General features: G+C 42.9%; 1 protein-coding gene across 4 annotated transcripts in view; it reads left to right on the top strand.

The window, feature by feature from the left end:
* The window catches only part of trappc8 (trafficking protein particle complex subunit 8), a 78,248-nt gene that overhangs the window by 16,344 nt on the left and 44,279 nt on the right, over window positions 1-17,625 (top strand). For 3 of the 4 annotated variants that reach the window (XM_020499423.2, XM_031785726.1, XM_020499425.2), the window contains 5 exons: window positions 470-623; window positions 6,219-6,345; window positions 10,867-11,132; window positions 11,438-11,553; window positions 16,954-17,104. In XM_020499423.2, the coding sequence (XP_020355012.1) occupies window positions 470-623; window positions 6,219-6,345; window positions 10,867-11,132; window positions 11,438-11,553; window positions 16,954-17,104 (814 nt within the window). The remainder of the gene's footprint in view (window positions 1-469; window positions 624-6,218; window positions 6,346-10,866; window positions 11,133-11,437; window positions 11,554-16,953; window positions 17,105-17,625) is intronic. The other variant, XM_031785727.1, reaches the window with a different exon arrangement.

Below are 17,625 nucleotides of genomic sequence, written 5' to 3' on the forward strand. Positions count from 1 at the left end.
GCATGCCCAAGCGTTGTAGGGAGGTCATACAAGCACGTGGAGGCCACACACACTACTGAGCCTCATTTTGACTTGTTTTTTAAGGACATTATATCAAAGTTGCATCAGCCTGTAGCGTGGTTTTGCACTTTAATTTTGAGTGTGACTTCAAATCCAGACCTCCATGGGTTGATAAATTTGATTTACATTGATCATTTTTGTGTGATTTTGTTGTCAGCACATTCAACTATGTAAAGAAAAAAGTATTTAATAAGAATATTTCATTCATTCAGATCTAGGATGTGTTATTTTAGTGTTCCCTTTATTTTTTTTGAGCAGTGTGTATATGTGTGTGTGTGTGTATATATATATATATATATATATATATATATATATATATATACTTCCACTTTATTGTACTACTGCTTTAAACTGTTAATGTGTCATTCTTAGCTGTAATTGTATATATTTTTTTCTTTTGTGCTCTCAGAGCTGACTCTGTGTATGAGGATATGAAGCAGAGGTATGGTTGTCAGGGTTGTTACCTTCTGAAGATCAACTCTCGTACAGCAGCAGCAGGAACAGATGAACAGATACCGGACCCATGGAGCCAGTACCTTAACAAGAGCAGTCTGCAAAGCCAGGTACGGTAGAGCCCAGACAAAGTTTTCCAAGTATCTAATTCAGTGATCACCAACCGGTCGACCCGTTCAACTTGTCGATCTTCAAGGCATTTTTTTGTCGATTGCCAAACATTTCTGTAAAACCAGAGGTGGCGCTCCTAGTGGCCGGAGACTTTAATGCAGGGAAAGTTAAATCAGGTCTACCAAATTTCCATCAACATGTTAAATGTGCAACCAGAGGGAAAAAAATTATTGATCACCTGTACTCCACACATAGAGACGCGGACTGTTTTGCTATCACAGACTGGAACATGTTCCGGGATTCTTCCGATGGCATTGAGGAGTACACCACTTCAGTCACTGGATTTATCAATAAGTGCATTGAGGGCGTCGTCCCCACAATGACTACGGACATACCCCAACCAGAAGCCATGTATTACAGACAACATTCGCACTGAGCTAAAGGGTAGAGCTGCCGCTTTCAAGGTGCTGGACTCTAACCCGGAAGCTTACAAGAAACCCTGCTATGCCGAAAGGTTGGTAATGGCTCACATCAACACCATTATCCCAGAAACCCTAGACCCACTCCAATTTGCATACCGCCCAAACAGATCCATAGATGATGCTGTCTCTATTGCACTCCACACTGCCCTTTCCCACCTGGACAAAAGGAACACTTATGTGAGAGTGCTATTTATTGACTACAGCTCCGCGTTCAACACCATAGTGCCCTCAAAGCTCATCACTAAGCTAAGGATCCTGGGACTACACACCTCCCTCTGCAACTGGATCCTGGACTTCCTGATGGCCGCCCCCAGTTGGTGAGAGTAGGTATCAACACATCTGCCACGCTGATCCTCAACACTGGAGTTCCCCAGGGGTGCGTGCTCAGTCCCCTCCTGTACTCCCTGTTCACCCATGACTGCATGGCCAGGCACGACTCCAACACCATTAAGTTTGAAAAAGACACAACAGTGGTCACCGTCAACGACGAGTCAGCCTATAGGGAGGAATTCAGACCTGGCCAACCCCAACCCCTCTTTTTACGCTGCTGCTACTCTCTGTTTATCATCTGTGCATAGTCACTTTAACTATACATTCATGTACATACTACCTCAATTTCGCTGACCAACCAGTGCTCCTGCACTTTGGCTAACCAAAGCCCTTTTACACTACTGCTACTCTCTGTTCATCATATATGCATAGTCACTTTAACCATATGTACATACTACCTCAATAAGCCTGACTAACCTGTCTGTTTATAGCCTCGCTACTGTATATAGCCTGTCTTTTTTACTGTTTTATTTCTTTACCTGTCTATAGTGGGGAGAACAATTATTTGATACACTGCCGATTTTGCAGGTTTTCCTACTTACAAAGCATGTAGAGGTCTAATTTGTGTAGACCGGTGTCTTTTATACAGGTAACGAGTTCAAACAGGTGTAGCTAATACAGGTAATGAGTGGAGAACAGGAGGGCTTCTTAAAGAAAAACTAACAGGTCTGTGAGAGCCGGAATTCTTACTGGTTGGTAGGTGATCAAATACTTATGTCATGCAATAAAATGCAAATTAATTACTTAAAAATCATACAATGTGATTTTTCTGTATTTTTGTTTTAGATTCCATCTCTCACAGTTGAAGTGTACCTATGATAAAAATTACAGACCTCTACATGCTTTGTAAGTAGGAAACACTGCCGATTTTGCAGGTTATCAAATACTTGTTCTCCTCACTGTATAGTTCACCTAATACCTTTTTTGCACTATTGGTTAGAGCCTGTAAGTAAGCATTTCACTGTAAGGTCTACTACACCTGTTGTATTGAGCGCACGTGACAAACTGATTTGATTTGAAAAACCCAAAGATAAAGCCTTGTGTTCATATTTTTTATTTTATTAGTCTCTGGTTGTTGGTGGAAGGTGCAGCCAATTTCGCTGCCCGGCGCCGTGTCTGAAGGTACAAACTCTGCCTTTTTGGTGGACTTGGAGAGGAAATCAAGTGCACTATGCCTCCGCTGGCCAATCAGATTGCTCAGATAACCGAGTCTGCAGTAACGTAGCAGGCATAAAAGAAAGCTACAGCAAAATTGATACCGTGAGATTTCAAAACGTTTAGAACCATGACTAGAGAGAGACTGTTAACGAATACAGCAGAGCTGCTGTTTTTGAGTGAGTTCAGGTTTAATTTCTTACTCGGCACTGTCAACACTTTGTATTCAACACTTTTATAAGCCATAAAATGCATGTTCTTCCTATTTCCACTCAGTGCTACAACAAGCAGTGCAGCAGTAATGAACAAGTAGGAAAGTGTATCTATAAGCTTGCGTTATTAATATCAAGGAATATTTCACTTTCTCTGTTAATTGAAGTAACAACATGAATTTGTCCATGAGGCAGAAGTAATGCGGTGCGACTCGTTTTGCTATCAGCTGGAAGACTGTGTACCTTTGGTCAGTGGAGGAAAAGGAGAGCAAGCGGAGGGATGGAGAGACGGTCCCTCAGTCTGCTGCTCTCTCCCTCCGCTGAGGCTGACCATCAGATGCAGGCACCATCAGCCTAGTAAAATAAAAATGTAATTATTTAAATGTTTCCTTACTCAGATGTGCCTCACAAGTAATACAACAATGGATCGATGACTGGTGTGATCATATAGCCTACCTCAAATTTTGAAATGTAATTTTAACAAAATGTCCCAAACAACAATGCATTGGCAGGTAAATTCAAGCAAAGCTAGTATGCGGTGATGATGTATTGGGCCTATAGCTTAGTGCACAAACCTCATTGCTACAGTACTGTTTTATTTGTATTATATATATATTTGTTGAATTTTACCCTTTTCTCCCCAATTTCGTGGTATCCAATTGTTTTAGTAGCTACTATCTTGTCTCATCGCTACAACTCCCATACGAGCTCGGGAGAGACGAAAGTTGAAAGTCATGCGTCCTCCGATACACAACCCAACCAAGCCGCACTGCTTCTTAACACAGTGCCATCCAACCCGGAAGCCAGCCACACCAATGTGTCGGAGGAAACACCGTGCACCTGGCAACCTTGGTTAGTGCGCACTGCGCCCGGCCCGCCACAGGAGTCACTGGTGCGCAATGAGACAAGGATTTCCCTACCGGCCAAACCCTACCTAACCTGGACGACGCTAGGTTTGTGACCACTGATCTAATTGTCAGTTGCTAATGTACGGTAGCAGATAACTGACCATACCATTGTCGGGTTCATTAGGACACTTGGAAAAGGAGTGTAGCTTATTATACAAGTTCAGTTAGTACCTTCCCATTTTACTCAGTTTCTGAACACTTTCTTCTTGAGCCGACCAATAAATTGGTTGACTGATTTATCGGCTATCAGCCATTCACAGAAATATTTGTGTCGGTCTATATTAGGCTGATATTATATACATATGGAATGAACAAATACATTTGCGGTTATTTTTGGAATTTTTTCTTATGCCATTTTCAGTTGAAATATATAGCCAGTATAGTTTATATGGAATAACTGTAATTTACTTCATGGTTTCAGTAAGAAAACAGTTTTGTAATGAACTCCTAGTGTATGCTTGTCGTAACAAGCTCTCATTGTGAGTTTGCCATGAATAGCTCTTTACATGACCTTGTTGTAAAGCACTGTAGTGAATCTACTCGATACAAATGCTGATTCTAACATCTGGTGGTGATATCATGAATAGCATCTTATTGGGTTTCAATGCATTCTTATTGAACAGTTTAGTTTAAGGTTTACTTTGTAACAAAGTTCAATTCATTCAGCCCTCGTGTATTAGGATACTTGTGGTGCTTCAGTACAAACACTTACGCATTTTTATCCAGTGCCATAGATATACAAATCTTTAAGTTTTACCTAAGAAGGTAAACTGACCAAGTGTTTTATATTTATAGAGGATATACAGTGCATTGAGAAAATTATTCTTAAATAATGTTCATTTTAATATTTAGTTACGAAATTATATTTTCTGTTAATCAATTGGACCACAATTTGTGATAAGGCCTTTTTTTCCATTACACCAAAAATAAAGACATACAGTACCAGTCAAAAGTGTGGACTCTGACTCATTGCAGGGTTTTTCTTTATTTTTCTACATTGTAGAATAATATTGAAGACATCAAAACTATGAAATAACACACATGAAATCATGTAGTAACCAAAAAAGTGTAAAAAAAAAAAAAAAAGTGCCACCCTTTGCCTTGATGACAGCTTTGCACACTCTTGACATTCTCTACCAGCTTCACCAGGAATGCTTTTCCAACAATCTTGAAGGAGTTCCCACATCTGCTGAGCACTTTTTGGCTGCTTTTCCTTCACTCTGCGCTCCAACTCATCCCAAACCATCGATATTGGGTTGATGTCCGGTGATTGTGGAAGCCAGGTCATCTGATGCAGCGCTCCATCACTCTCCTTTGTCAAATAGCCCTTACACAGCCTGGAGGTGTATGTTATGTAATTTTTCCTGTTGAAAAACAAATGATAGGATGGTGTAACGCTGGTGTGGTAGCAATGCTGGTTAAGTCTTCCTTGAATTATAAATAAATCACTGACACTATTACCAGCAATTCACAATCACACCACCTCCTTGCTTCACGGAAGGAACCACACATGAGATCATCCATTCAGCTACTCTGTATCTCACAATGCACTGCGGTGGGAACTAAACATTTCTAATTTGAACTCATCATACCAAAGGACAGATTTCCACCGGTCTAATGTCCATTGCTCGTGTTTCTTGTCCCAAACAAGTTTCTTCTTCTTATAGATGTCCTTTAGTAGTGGTGTCTTTGCAGCATTTTGACCATGAAGGCCTGATTCATGCATTCTCCTCTGAACAGTTGATGTTGATGTGTCTGTTACTTGAACTCTCTGAAGCATTTATTTGGGCTGCATTTTCTTTGGCTGGTGACTCTGAACTTATCCTCTCCAGAGGTTACTCTGTCTTTCTTTCCTGTGGCGGTCCTCATGAGAGCCATTTTCACCATAGCGCTTGATTGTTTTTGCGACAGCGCTTTAAGAGACTTTCAAAGTTCTTGAAGATCAATCAATCCGGAAAACTTGGCATATTTGAGCTATTTTTGCCGTAATATGGACTTGGTCTTTTACCAAATAGTTTTATCTTCTGTTTACCATGGAAAGAAACTCCACAAATGAACTTAACAAGGCACACCTGTTAATTGAATTGCATTCAGGTGACTACCTAATGAAGTTGGTTGAGAGAATGCCAAGAGTGTACAATGCTGTCAAGGCAAAGGGTGGCTACTTTGAAGAATCTCTAATATAAAATATGTTTTGATTTAACTATTTTTGGGGGGGAGGGTTACTACATGATTCCATTTGTTATTTCATCATTTTGATGTCTTCACTATTATTCTACAATGTAGAAAATAGAAAAAATAAAGATTAACCCTGGAATGAGAAGGTGTCAACTTTTGACTGGTACTGTATTTTGGCAGAAATCTCGTTAATCGTTGACTATTGCCTCCCTAACATCGGTATCAGTATTGGATCTAAAAATCCCATATCGGTCAGGCTCTACTATCTTCAGTTTCGTGCCTATTCATCATGACCCATATATTGTCATGTTTGCTCCTGGCTGTTCTAGGATCAGTCTGAGGAGCCAGCCCCAACCCCTGTAGTGGTGAACAACACGGCTGTAGAGAACAACATAGGAGGAGCACCCGAGATGGACGGAGCACCAGAGATGGACGGACATGACTCAGCAGAGAATGGTGAGCGTAGCCACATAGAAATACTCGAGCTGAAGATTTCATATCATTAGTCACTCCTGGGGCGGCAGTTAGCCTTGTGGATAGAGCGTCGGACAAGTAACCGAAAGCTTAAAAGATCGAATCTCAGAGCGGACAAGGTAAAAATATGTTGTTTTGCCCCTTAACAAGGCAGTTAACCCACTGTTCCTAGGCGGTCTTTGTAAATAAGAATTTGTTCTTAACTGACTTGCCTAGTTAGGGTTACTTCGTTGGCGGCCGTTGGAGTAAACAAAGGGAAGTGCGGGAAGGCAGGAAAAAGAAGCTATGAATAACAGGAAAAAACGTGGTGGGCTCTGTTCCAAGCAGAATATCGTGCGGATAGACAAACATTTCATGTCTGCCCATGCCCATTAGTTTGGGACTATCGAATGGGATAAATCTAGCCAGGATTCTACCGCAAGACATCAGGGCAGCCCAGTGAACCACGTTTGGAACCGATGGAGCAAGTCTACGTCGGGGAGACTTCAACAAACTGCGAGAGGGATGAATTTGCTGAGTCATCCAGCATTGAGGGTGAGGGGAATGCAATTTTGACTGAATATGAGCACTTTTATCTGGGTAAAAACCCTTAATTGAAACGAATTGATAACACTGGCAGTAGTGTTTCCCTAGTAAGGGGATTCCTCCGAGGTATGTCAGAGGGCAAGGCCGATGAAGGACTGTGTTCCCTGGATACTTACAAACGTGTTTCTGGGTGGTGTAGCCAAGTTGAAGACTGGTATAGTCCCATCCACATTAAAAATGTCCCGTGCCGATGTTCAACGTTTCCTGAAATATCTTATTGAGTTTAAGCCGAGAAGTCTGCGGGTTAAAGAGAGGGAAATTAGATTGGTGTTACTCTACTTGGCAATGATGGATCGTGATTCCCGGCAGACCCAGGCAAAGTACAGAGCAGAACACACAGGTGTGTGTGTGTGTCTATATATATATCACACACACGCAGTGGGGAGAACAAGTATTTGATACACTGCCGATTTTGCAGGTTTTCCTACTTACAAAGCATGTAGAGGTCTGTAATTTTTATCATAGGTACACGTCAACTGTGAGAGATGGAATCTAAAACGAAAATCACATTGTATGATTAAGTCATTAATTTGCATTTTATTGCATGACAAGTATTTGATACATCAGAAAAGCAGAACTTAATATTTGGTACAGAAACCTTTGTTTGCAATTAGAGATCATACGTTTCCTGTAGTTCTTGACCAGGTTTGCCCACACTGCAGCGGGGATTTTGTCCCACTCCTTCATACAGACCTTCTCCAGATCCTTCAGGTTTTGGGGCTGTCGCTGGGCAATATAGACTTTCAGCTCCCTCCAAAGATTTTCTATTGGGTTCAGGTCTGGAGACTGGCTAGGCTACTCCAGGACCTTGAGATGCTTCTTACGGAGCCACTCCTTAGTTGCCCTGGCTGTGTGTGTCATTGTCATGCTGGAAGATCCAGCCACGACCCATCTTCAATGCTCTTACTGAAGGAAGGAGGTTGTTGGCCAAGATCTCGCGATACATGGCCCCATCCATCCTCCCCTGAATACGGTGTAGTTGTCCTGTCCCCTTTGCAGAAAAGCATCCCCAAAGAATGATGTTTCTACCTCTATGCTTCACGGTTGGGATGGTGTTCTTGGGATTGTACTCATCCTTCTTCTTCCTCCAAACACAGCGAGTGGAGTTTAGACCAAAAAGCTCTATTTTTGTCTCATCAGACCACATGACCTCCTCCCATTCCTCCTCTGGATCATCGATGGTCATTGGCAAACTTCTGACGGGCCTGGATATGCGCTGGCTTGAGCAGGGGGACCTTGCGTGCGCTGCAGGATTTTAATCCATGACGGCGTAGTGTGTTACTAATGGTTTTCTTTGAGACTGTGGTCCCAGCTCTCTTCAGGTCATTGACCAGGTCCTGCTGTGTAGTTCCGGGCTGATCCCTCACCTTTCTCATGATCATTGATGCCCCACGAGGTGAGATCTTGCATAGAGCCCCAGACCGAGGGTGATTGACCGTCATCTTGAACTTCTTCCATTTTCTAATAATTGCGCCAACAGTTGTTGCCTTCTCACCACGCTGCTTGCCTATTGTCCTGTAGCCCATCCCAGCCTTGTGCAGGTCTACAATTTTATTCCTGATGTCCTTACACAGTTCTCTGGTCTTGGCCATTGTGGAGAGGTTGGCGTCTGTTTGATTGAGTGTGTGGACAGGTGTCTTTTATACAGGTAACGAGTTCAAACAGGTGCAGTTAATACAGGTAATGAGTGGAAAACAGGAGGGCTTCTTAAAGAAAAACTAACAGGTCTGTGAGAGCCGGAATTCTTACTGGTTGGTAGGTGATCAAATACTTACATCATGCAATAAAATGCAAATTAATTGATTAATTAAAATCATACAATGTGATTTTCTGGATTTTTGTTTTAGATTCCGTCTCTCACAGTTGAAGTGTACCTATGATAATAATTACATACCTCTACATGCTTTGTAAGTAGGAAAACCTGCAAAATCGGCAGTGTATCAAATACTTGTTCTCCCCACTATATACATACACACACACACACCTCCGTGTGTGTATATATACTGCTCAAAAAAATTAAGGGAACACTAAAATAACACATCCTAGATCTGAATGAATGAAATATTCTTATACTTTTTTCTTTACATAGTTGAATGTGCTGATAACAAAATCACCCAAAAATTATCAATGGAAATCAAATTTATCAACCCATGGAGGTCTGGATTTGGAGTGACACACAAAATTAAAGTGGAAAACCACACTACAGGCTGATCCAAGAAGTCAAAATGAGGCTTGGTAGTGCCTGTGTGACCTCCCTACAACGCCTGGGCATGCTCCTGATGAGGTGGCGGATGGTCTCTTTAGGGATCTCCTCCCAGACCTGGACTAAAGCATCCGCCAACTCCTGGACAGTCTGTGGGGCAACGTGGCGTTGGTGGATGGAGCGAGACATGATGTGCTCAATTGGATTCAGGTCTGGGGAACGGGCGGGCCAGTCCATAGCATCAATGCCTTCCTCTTGCAGGAACTGCTGACACACTCCAGCCACATGAGGTCTAGCATTGTCTTGCATTAAGAGGAACCCAGGGCCAACCGCACTAGCATATGGTCTCACAAGGGGTCTGAGGATCTCATCTCGGTACCTAATGTCAGTCAGGCTACCTCTGGCGAGCACATGGAGGGCTGTGCGACCCCCCCCCCCCCCCCCCCCCAAATAAATGCCACCCCACACCATGACTGACCCACCGGTCATGCTGGAGGATGTTGCAGGCAGCAGAACGTTCTCCACGGCGTCTCCAGACTCTGTCACGTGCTCAGTGTGAACCTGCTTTCATCTGTGAAGAGCACAGGGCGCCAGTGGCGAATTTGCCAATCTTGGTGTTCTCTGGCAAATGCCAAACGTACTGCACGGTGCTGGGCTGTAAGCACAACCCCCACCTGTGGACGTCGGGTCCTCATACCACCCTCATGGAGTCTGTTTCTGACCGTTTGAGCAGACACATGCACATTTGTGGCCTGCTGGAGGTCATTTTGCAGGGCTCTGGCAGTGCTCCTCCTGCTCCTCCTTGTACAAAGGCAGAGGTAGTGGTCCTGCTGCTGGGTTGTTGCCCTCCTACGGCCTCCTCCACGTCTCCTGATGTACTGGCCTGTCTCCTGGTAGCACCTCTATGCTCTGGACACTACGCTGACAGACACAGTAAACCTTCTTGCCACAGCTCGCCTGGATGTGCCATCCTGGATGACCTCCACTACCTGAGCTACTTGTGTGGGTTGTAAGACTCCGTCTCATGCTACCACGAGTGAATGCACCGCCAGCATGTGGTCACCACCTGCAGAACCACTCCTTTATTGGGTGTGTCTTGCTAATTGCCTATATTTTCCACCTGTTGTCTATTCCATTTGCACAACAGCATGCAACATTTATTGTCAATCAGTGTTGCTTCCTAAGTGGACAGTTTGATCACACAGAAGTGTGATTGACTTGAAGTTACATTGTGTTGTTTAAGTGTTCCCTTTATTTTTTTGAGCTGTGTGTGTATGTATGTGTATATATATATATATACATACATATATACATACATACATACATACATACATACACACACACACACACACACACACACACACACACACACACACACACACTTCTTCCCCACCTCCGTTGTGCATCCCTTTCAGCGCCAGGCCCCCTTAATGAAAGCTTGATGAAGGATCAAGAAAGACACTGCTGTAGTTGAGTTTAATTATTTAACCCAGATGGAGAAACTATATGCTCATTACTAATCCATCTGAATCATGCCTGGGTTGACAATGTATTGTTTATTCAGATGTAGTTTCCATGAAGTCTGGACACACCTCATTTGAAGTGTGCCTAGGTTCTTGACAATACTTTCTTTATCCAGATGGAATCTCCCAACAGTCTGGGGACACACCTTTACATTGTTGACATTGTGTTGTTGATAATGTTTTGTTTATCAGACGGAGTCTCTGTAAACAGTCTGGACAACACCCACCCTCTCCAGCTGGAGACTGCCATTGACATGCCCGGTAGCCTGGACTCCCTCAGGGCCATCGCCGCGGAAACCAAGACTACGACAGTTTACACAGGAGTGGCGGCGGGCACCAGCCATGGAACATGTCTTACGCTGAACGACCACAACCGCCTAAGACTATTCATCCAGGAATTTACATTCAGGGGACTACTACCTCATATAGAGAAGAACATCAGACAGCTCAATGACCAGGTAGACACACACACACACAAGATGACCATGAGACCTCTCAGCTACCACGGTTTACCACTGTGTTGTCTTGTATTGTCATATTTTTGGTAACTGTCGACTGACTACTGCCATATCTAAGCATATGTACTTCCTGTCAGTTGGTGTATTGATTAATCGGTCAGGGTGTATTGAAACAAAAATAGCAGTGAAATCCTGGAAGGACTGATTTCATGATAGATAGATGGACACAATCTATTATATGGCCTTAGGCATTCTAATGATCTAATCTCATTCCCTCTCTCTCCCTCCTTCCCCTCCGCCTGTAGCTGGTCTCCAGGAAAGGCTTGAGTCGCTCTCTGTTCTCAGTCACTAAGAAGTTGTTTGGAGGAGGGAAAGTTCCAGAGAAGAGTATCGCTGAGCTGAAGAACACTTCCGGCCTTCTGTAAGTTCATCACCCTCCTTCTCCTCTTCTGTCCGCTTCCTCCTCTCCCTCTGAGATACCTACTCCAGTCCTCATTGTCCACATACAACACCTGTTCTGCCGTTCACTTTTGGTTAAAGGTCCTCAACGCACACACATCCCTGGGTCTCTCCTCTTTTCAGTTCGCTGCAGCTTGCGACTGGAACGAACTGCAAAAAAAACACTCAAACTGGACCGTTTTATCTCCATCTCTTCATTCAAAGACTCAATCATGGACACTCTTAGTGACAGTTGTGGCTGCTTCGCGTGATGTATTGTTGTCTCCATTTTCCTGCCTTTGTGCTGTTGTCTGTGTCAATAATGTTTGTACCATCTTTTGTGCTGGTACCATGTTGTCATGTGTTGCTGCCTTTCTATGTTGTCTTAGGTCTCTCTTGTTGTGGTGTCTCTTGTCGTAATTTTTTATTTTTTTATTATCCCATCTCCCAGCCTTTTGGTAGGCCATCATTGTAAATAAGAATTTGTTCTTAACTGACTTGCCTAGTTAAATAAAGGTTAAAAAAAATATTTTAAAGTGTAATCTGCATCATAGATGGGCAGGGCTACTGGTGGCAAGCGGGTCTTGTTTTTTTGGCAGGAACTCAATCGGTGTCTCAATTTACTGTTGAAAGGTAGAATACACAGTGTGCAACTTGGAAATTTGGTTGTGCATCAGCAGTTTCTCATGTCAGGGGGGCCCAAAAGGCTAGTGCCGGCCAGCGCTGTATGGATGTGGGTTTGCAGACTCGCGAGTCATAGTGGCCCTTCGTGATGAGTTCAGATTCTTTTTGTTTCCCCCACAATTTTTTTTTGCCCGTCTCTGATCTACTTCACCAGTAGCAAGGAGGTTATCTAGTAAGCTGTGGTCTTGGTACTTACTATCACATTTCTCACTGACCAGTGCTTTGAAAGATGGCAAGGTTCTCTCATTAACAGATTACACCTCGGATTCCACAATCAATCAAATGTATTTATAAAGCCATTTTTACATCAGCCAATGTCACAAAGTGCTATACATAAACCCACCCTAAAACCCCAAACAGCAAGCAATGCAGGTGTAGAAGTACGGTGGCTAGTAAAAACTCACTAGAAAGGCAGAAACCTTGAGGGGAACCAGGCTCTGAGGGGTAGTCAGTCCTCTTCTGGCTGTACCGTTTGGAGATTATAAAAGAACATGGCCAAGATGTTCAAACGTACAAAGATGACCAGCAGGGTCAAATAATTATAATCACAGTGGTTGAAGAGGGTGCATCTCAGGAGTAAATGTCAGAAGGCTTTTCATAGCCGAGCATTCAGAGTTAGAGACAGCAGGTGCGGTAGAGAGAGTCGAAAATAGCATGTCTGTGACAAGGTAGCACTTCCGGTGAACACTATGTCTGGTACATACGGTATGAACACAACCACCAGATAAGTTGACTGAAAACATTCTCATTTACAGCAATGGCGTGGGGAATAGTTACAGGGGAGAGGGGATGAATGAGCCAATTGTAAGCTGGGGATGATTAGGTGGCCATGATGGTATTATGGGCCAGATTTTGAAAATTAGCCAGGATACCGGGGTTAACACCCTGACAATAAGTGCCATGGGATCTTTAGTGACCACAGAAGGTCAGGACACCCGTTTAATGTCCCATCCGAAAGACGACACAGGGCAATGTCCCCAGTCACTGCCCTGGGACATTGGATTTTGTTTTTGAACAGAGGAAAGGGTGCCTCCTCCTACCCTCCAACACCACTTCCAGCAGCATCTGGTCTCTCATCCAGGACCAGGACCAACCCTGCTTAGCTTCAGAAGCAAGCCAGTAGGGTGGTATGCTGCTGGTTGTATGTCTGGTACATACGGTATTAACACAATCACACATTTACTGAGTTAAACTGTCCATGTGTCCAATCAGAGGTGCAGAATATGAGGATGGAGAGAGAAGTCAAAGATTGGCTTTAGGCTTTCACCCAAGATAGTGTATATGTACAGTGAATTCGGAAAGTATTCAGACCCCTTGACTTTTTCCACATTCTATTAAGTTTGACTTCTAAAATTGATTAAATTGTTTTTTCCCCCTCATCAATCTACACATGATACCCCATAATGACAAAGCCAAAACAGGTTTTATTTTTTTTGAAACCCTGAAATATCACATTTACATGCAGTACCAGTCAAAAGTTTGGACATCTACTCATTCCAGGGTTTCTTTATTTTTGACCAATTTTTACATTGTAGAATAATAGTGAAGACATCAAAACTATGAAATAACATACATGTAGTAACCAGAAAATGTTACCAAATCAAAACATATTTTATATTTGAGATTCTTCAAAGTAGCCAGAGGGCCTTGATAACAACTTTGCACGCTCTTGGCATTCTCTCAACCAGCTTCATGAGGTAGTCACCTGGAATGCATCTCAATTAACAGATGCGCCTTGTTAAAAGTTAATTTGTGGAATTTATTTTCTTAATCCGTTTGAGCCAATCAGTTGTGTTGTGACAAGGTAGGGGTGGTATACAGAAGATAGCTCTATTTGGTAAAAGACCAAGTCCATATTGTTGCAAGAACAGATGAAATAAGCAAAGAGAAATGACAGTCCGTGACTTTAATACATGAAGGTAATTTCAAGAAGTTTCTTCAAGTGCTAAGATGAAACTGGCTCTCATGAGGACCGCCACAGGAAAGGAAGACCCAGAGTTAACTCTGCTGCAGAGGATAAGTTCATTAGAGTTACCAGTCTCAGCAATTACCAATTACCTCATAGAGTTCAAGTAACAGACACATCTCAACATCAACTGTTCAGAGGGAACAGCGTGAATCTGGCCTTCATGGTCGAATTGCTGCAAAGAAACCACTACTAAAGGACACCAATAAGAAAGGAAAGGGAAGAGACTTGTTTGGGCCAAGAAACACGAGCAATGGACATTAGACCGGAGGAAATCTGTCCTTTTGGTCTGATGAGTCCAAATTTGAGATTTTTGGTTCCAACCGACTTGTCTTTGTGAGACACAGTATAGGTTAATGGATGATCTCTGCGTGTGTGGTTCCCACTGTGAAGCATGGAGGAGGATGTGTGGGGTGCTTTGCAGGTGAAACTGTGATTTATTTAGAATTCAAGGCACACTGAACCAGCATGGATATCACATCATTCTGCAGCGATCCGCCATCCCATCTGGTTTGCACTTAGTGGGACAATAATTTTGTTTTTCAACAGGACATTGACCCAAAACACACCTCCAGGCTGTGTAAGGGCTATTTCTCCAAGAAGGAGATTGATGGAGTGCTGCATCAGATGACCTGGCCTCCACAATCACCCAACCTCAACCCAATTGACATGGTTTGGGATGAGTTGGACCGCAGAATGAAGGAAAAGCAGCCAACAAGCATATGTGGAAACTCCTTCAAGACTGTGGAAAAGTTTTCCAGGTGAATACCTCATGAAGCTGGTTGAGAGAATGCAAAGCTGTCAAGGCTAAGAGTGGTTACTTGTAGAATCTTAAAGAATCTCAAATTGAAAATATATTCTGATTTGTATAACTTTTTTTACTACATGATTCCATATGTGTTATTTCATAGTTTTGATGTCTTCACTGTTATTCTACAATGTAGAAAATAGTAATAATAAAGAAAAACCCTTGAATGGGTAGTTGTCATCTTTTGATTGGTTCTGTAAGTATTCAGACCCTTTACTCAGTACTTTGTTGAAGCACCTTTGGCAGCGATTCGGCCTCAAATCTTCTTGAGTATGATGCTACAAGCTTGGCACACCTGTATTTGAGGAGTTATTCCCATTCTTCTCTGCAGATCCTCTGGGCCACTCAAGGACATTGAGACAAGTCCCGAAGCCGTTGTATTGGCTGTGTGCTTGGGGTTGTTGTCCTGTTTTGAAGGTGAACCTTCGCCCCAGTCTGAGGTGCTTAGTGCTCTGGAGCAGGTTTTCATCAAGGATCTCTCTGTACTTTTATCCATTCATCTTTCCCTCCATCCTGACTAGTCTCCTAGTCCTTGCTGCTGAAAAACATCCCCACAGCATGATGCTGCCACCACACTGCTTTACCGTAGGGATGGTGCCAGGTTTCCTCGCTTAGCATTCAGGCCAATGAGTTCAATTTTGGTTTTGATCAGACCAGAGAACCTTGTTTCTCATGTTCTGAGAGTCCTTTAGGTTCCTTTTAGCAAACTTGAAGCGGGCTGTCATGTGCCTTTTTACTGAGTAGTGGTTTCCATCTGGCCACTATACCATAAAGTCCTGATTGGTGGAGTGCTGCAAAGATGGTTGTTTTTCTCGAAGGTTCTCCCATCTCCACAGAGGAATTCTGGAGCTCTGTCAAAGTGACCATCGGGTTTTTGGTCACCTCCCTGACTAATTCCCTTCTCCCCCGATTGCTCAGTTTGGCCAGGCAGACAGCTCTATGAAGAGTCTTGGTGGTTCCAAACTTCTTCCATTTAAGAATGATGGAGGCCACTGTGTTATTGGGTACGTTCAATGATGCAGACATTTTTTGGTACCCTTCCCCAGATCTGTGCCTTGACACAATCCTATCTCTGAGCTCTTTGGACAATTCCTTCGACCTCATGGCTTGGTTTTTGTTCTGATATGCACTGTCAACTGTGGGACCTTTATATTGACTGGTGCGTGCCTTTCCAAATAATTTCCAATCAATTTAATTTAAAACGCAGCAAACTACTGCTCATGCTCCCAGGTGATATTTATTTACTTGAAGTTTCCTCTCAATGTCCCTTCCCCTGCTTGACATCTTGACCATTTCTATTCCAATGTGTCTCAGAGAACTAATAGGATGTCCAGCTTGTACAATGACAATCAACCAGATTTTGCTGACAACTCCAGCACCTGAATGTGCATATGTTCTTTAGCTTTTGTAGAATCAATTTAATTTACCACAGATGGACTCCATTTAAGTTGTAGAAACATCTCAAGGGTGATCAATGGAAACAGGATGCACCTGAGCTCAATTTCGAGTCTCATAGCCATGGGTCTGAATAATTATGTAAATAAGATTTTTTATTTCTAATAAATTTGCACAAATTATCAAACTTTTTTTCCCATGTCATTATGGGGTTTTGTGTGTAGATTGAGGATTTTTTTTTATTAAATCAAATTTAGAATAAGGCTGTAATGTAACAACGTGAAAAAAGTTAGGGGGTCTGAATGCTTACCGAATGCACTGCGCAGTTTGGATGTGTCCCAAATGGCACCCTATTCACTATAGTGCACTACTTTTGACCAGAGCTTTGTTGGCCCTGGTCAAATGTATTGCTGTCAATAGGAGAATAGGGTGCCGTTTGAGTATGACTTTGGATGGTGTTTTCTAACGCCTCCACCTATACCTCAGCTGAGTATATGACCTCTGACCTCTGCCCTGTGTGATGTCATCAGCTATCATCCAGAAGCCCCTGAGCTGCAAATCAGGAAGATGGCTGACCTGTGTTTCCTGGTTCAGCACTATGAGCTGGCCTACAGCTGCTACCACACGGCCAAGAAGGACTTCTTATCTGACCAGGCCATGCTCTATGCCGCTGGGGCTCTGGTGAGAACACACACACAGAAAGGGAGAGAGAGATGTGGCGCACACACACACACACACACTGTTGTGGAAATTCTAATCAATAAGAAGGAGAGACAAGGTCAATCACTGATCAGGATATTACTTTATTCACAACTTATTTATAATGAGGCTTAGAGTAATTGCTCTGCAATAATGAGGCTGGTTGACTCAACAGCGAGCAGCTCTGACATACAAAGAATGTAAAATATATTTTATAGCAAAGATGCACCTTCTTAGTCTACATGACAAACAACAGATGTATGGAATGGGTCACAAGGAGATACTTGATATATGAGAAAGCAGTATCCCCCAGCCAGATGGCATTTGTTTATGAAGACCTTTCTTATTCTACAGAGTTAGCCCCCGAAGATCTCGTCCCTGGTCCTTCACAATACAGAAACACCAACTCATTCTGTGGCATAAATCAATTGTAAAGTCCTGAGGGGAGTGAGCCTCTGGGTCATACACTATCCCAAGATAGGTGTAACATCAGAGATGACGTA

This window comes from Oncorhynchus kisutch, linkage group LG13, assembly GCF_002021735.2.
Source record: "Oncorhynchus kisutch isolate 150728-3 linkage group LG13, Okis_V2, whole genome shotgun sequence".
NCBI lineage: Eukaryota > Metazoa > Chordata > Actinopteri > Salmoniformes > Salmonidae > Oncorhynchus > Oncorhynchus kisutch.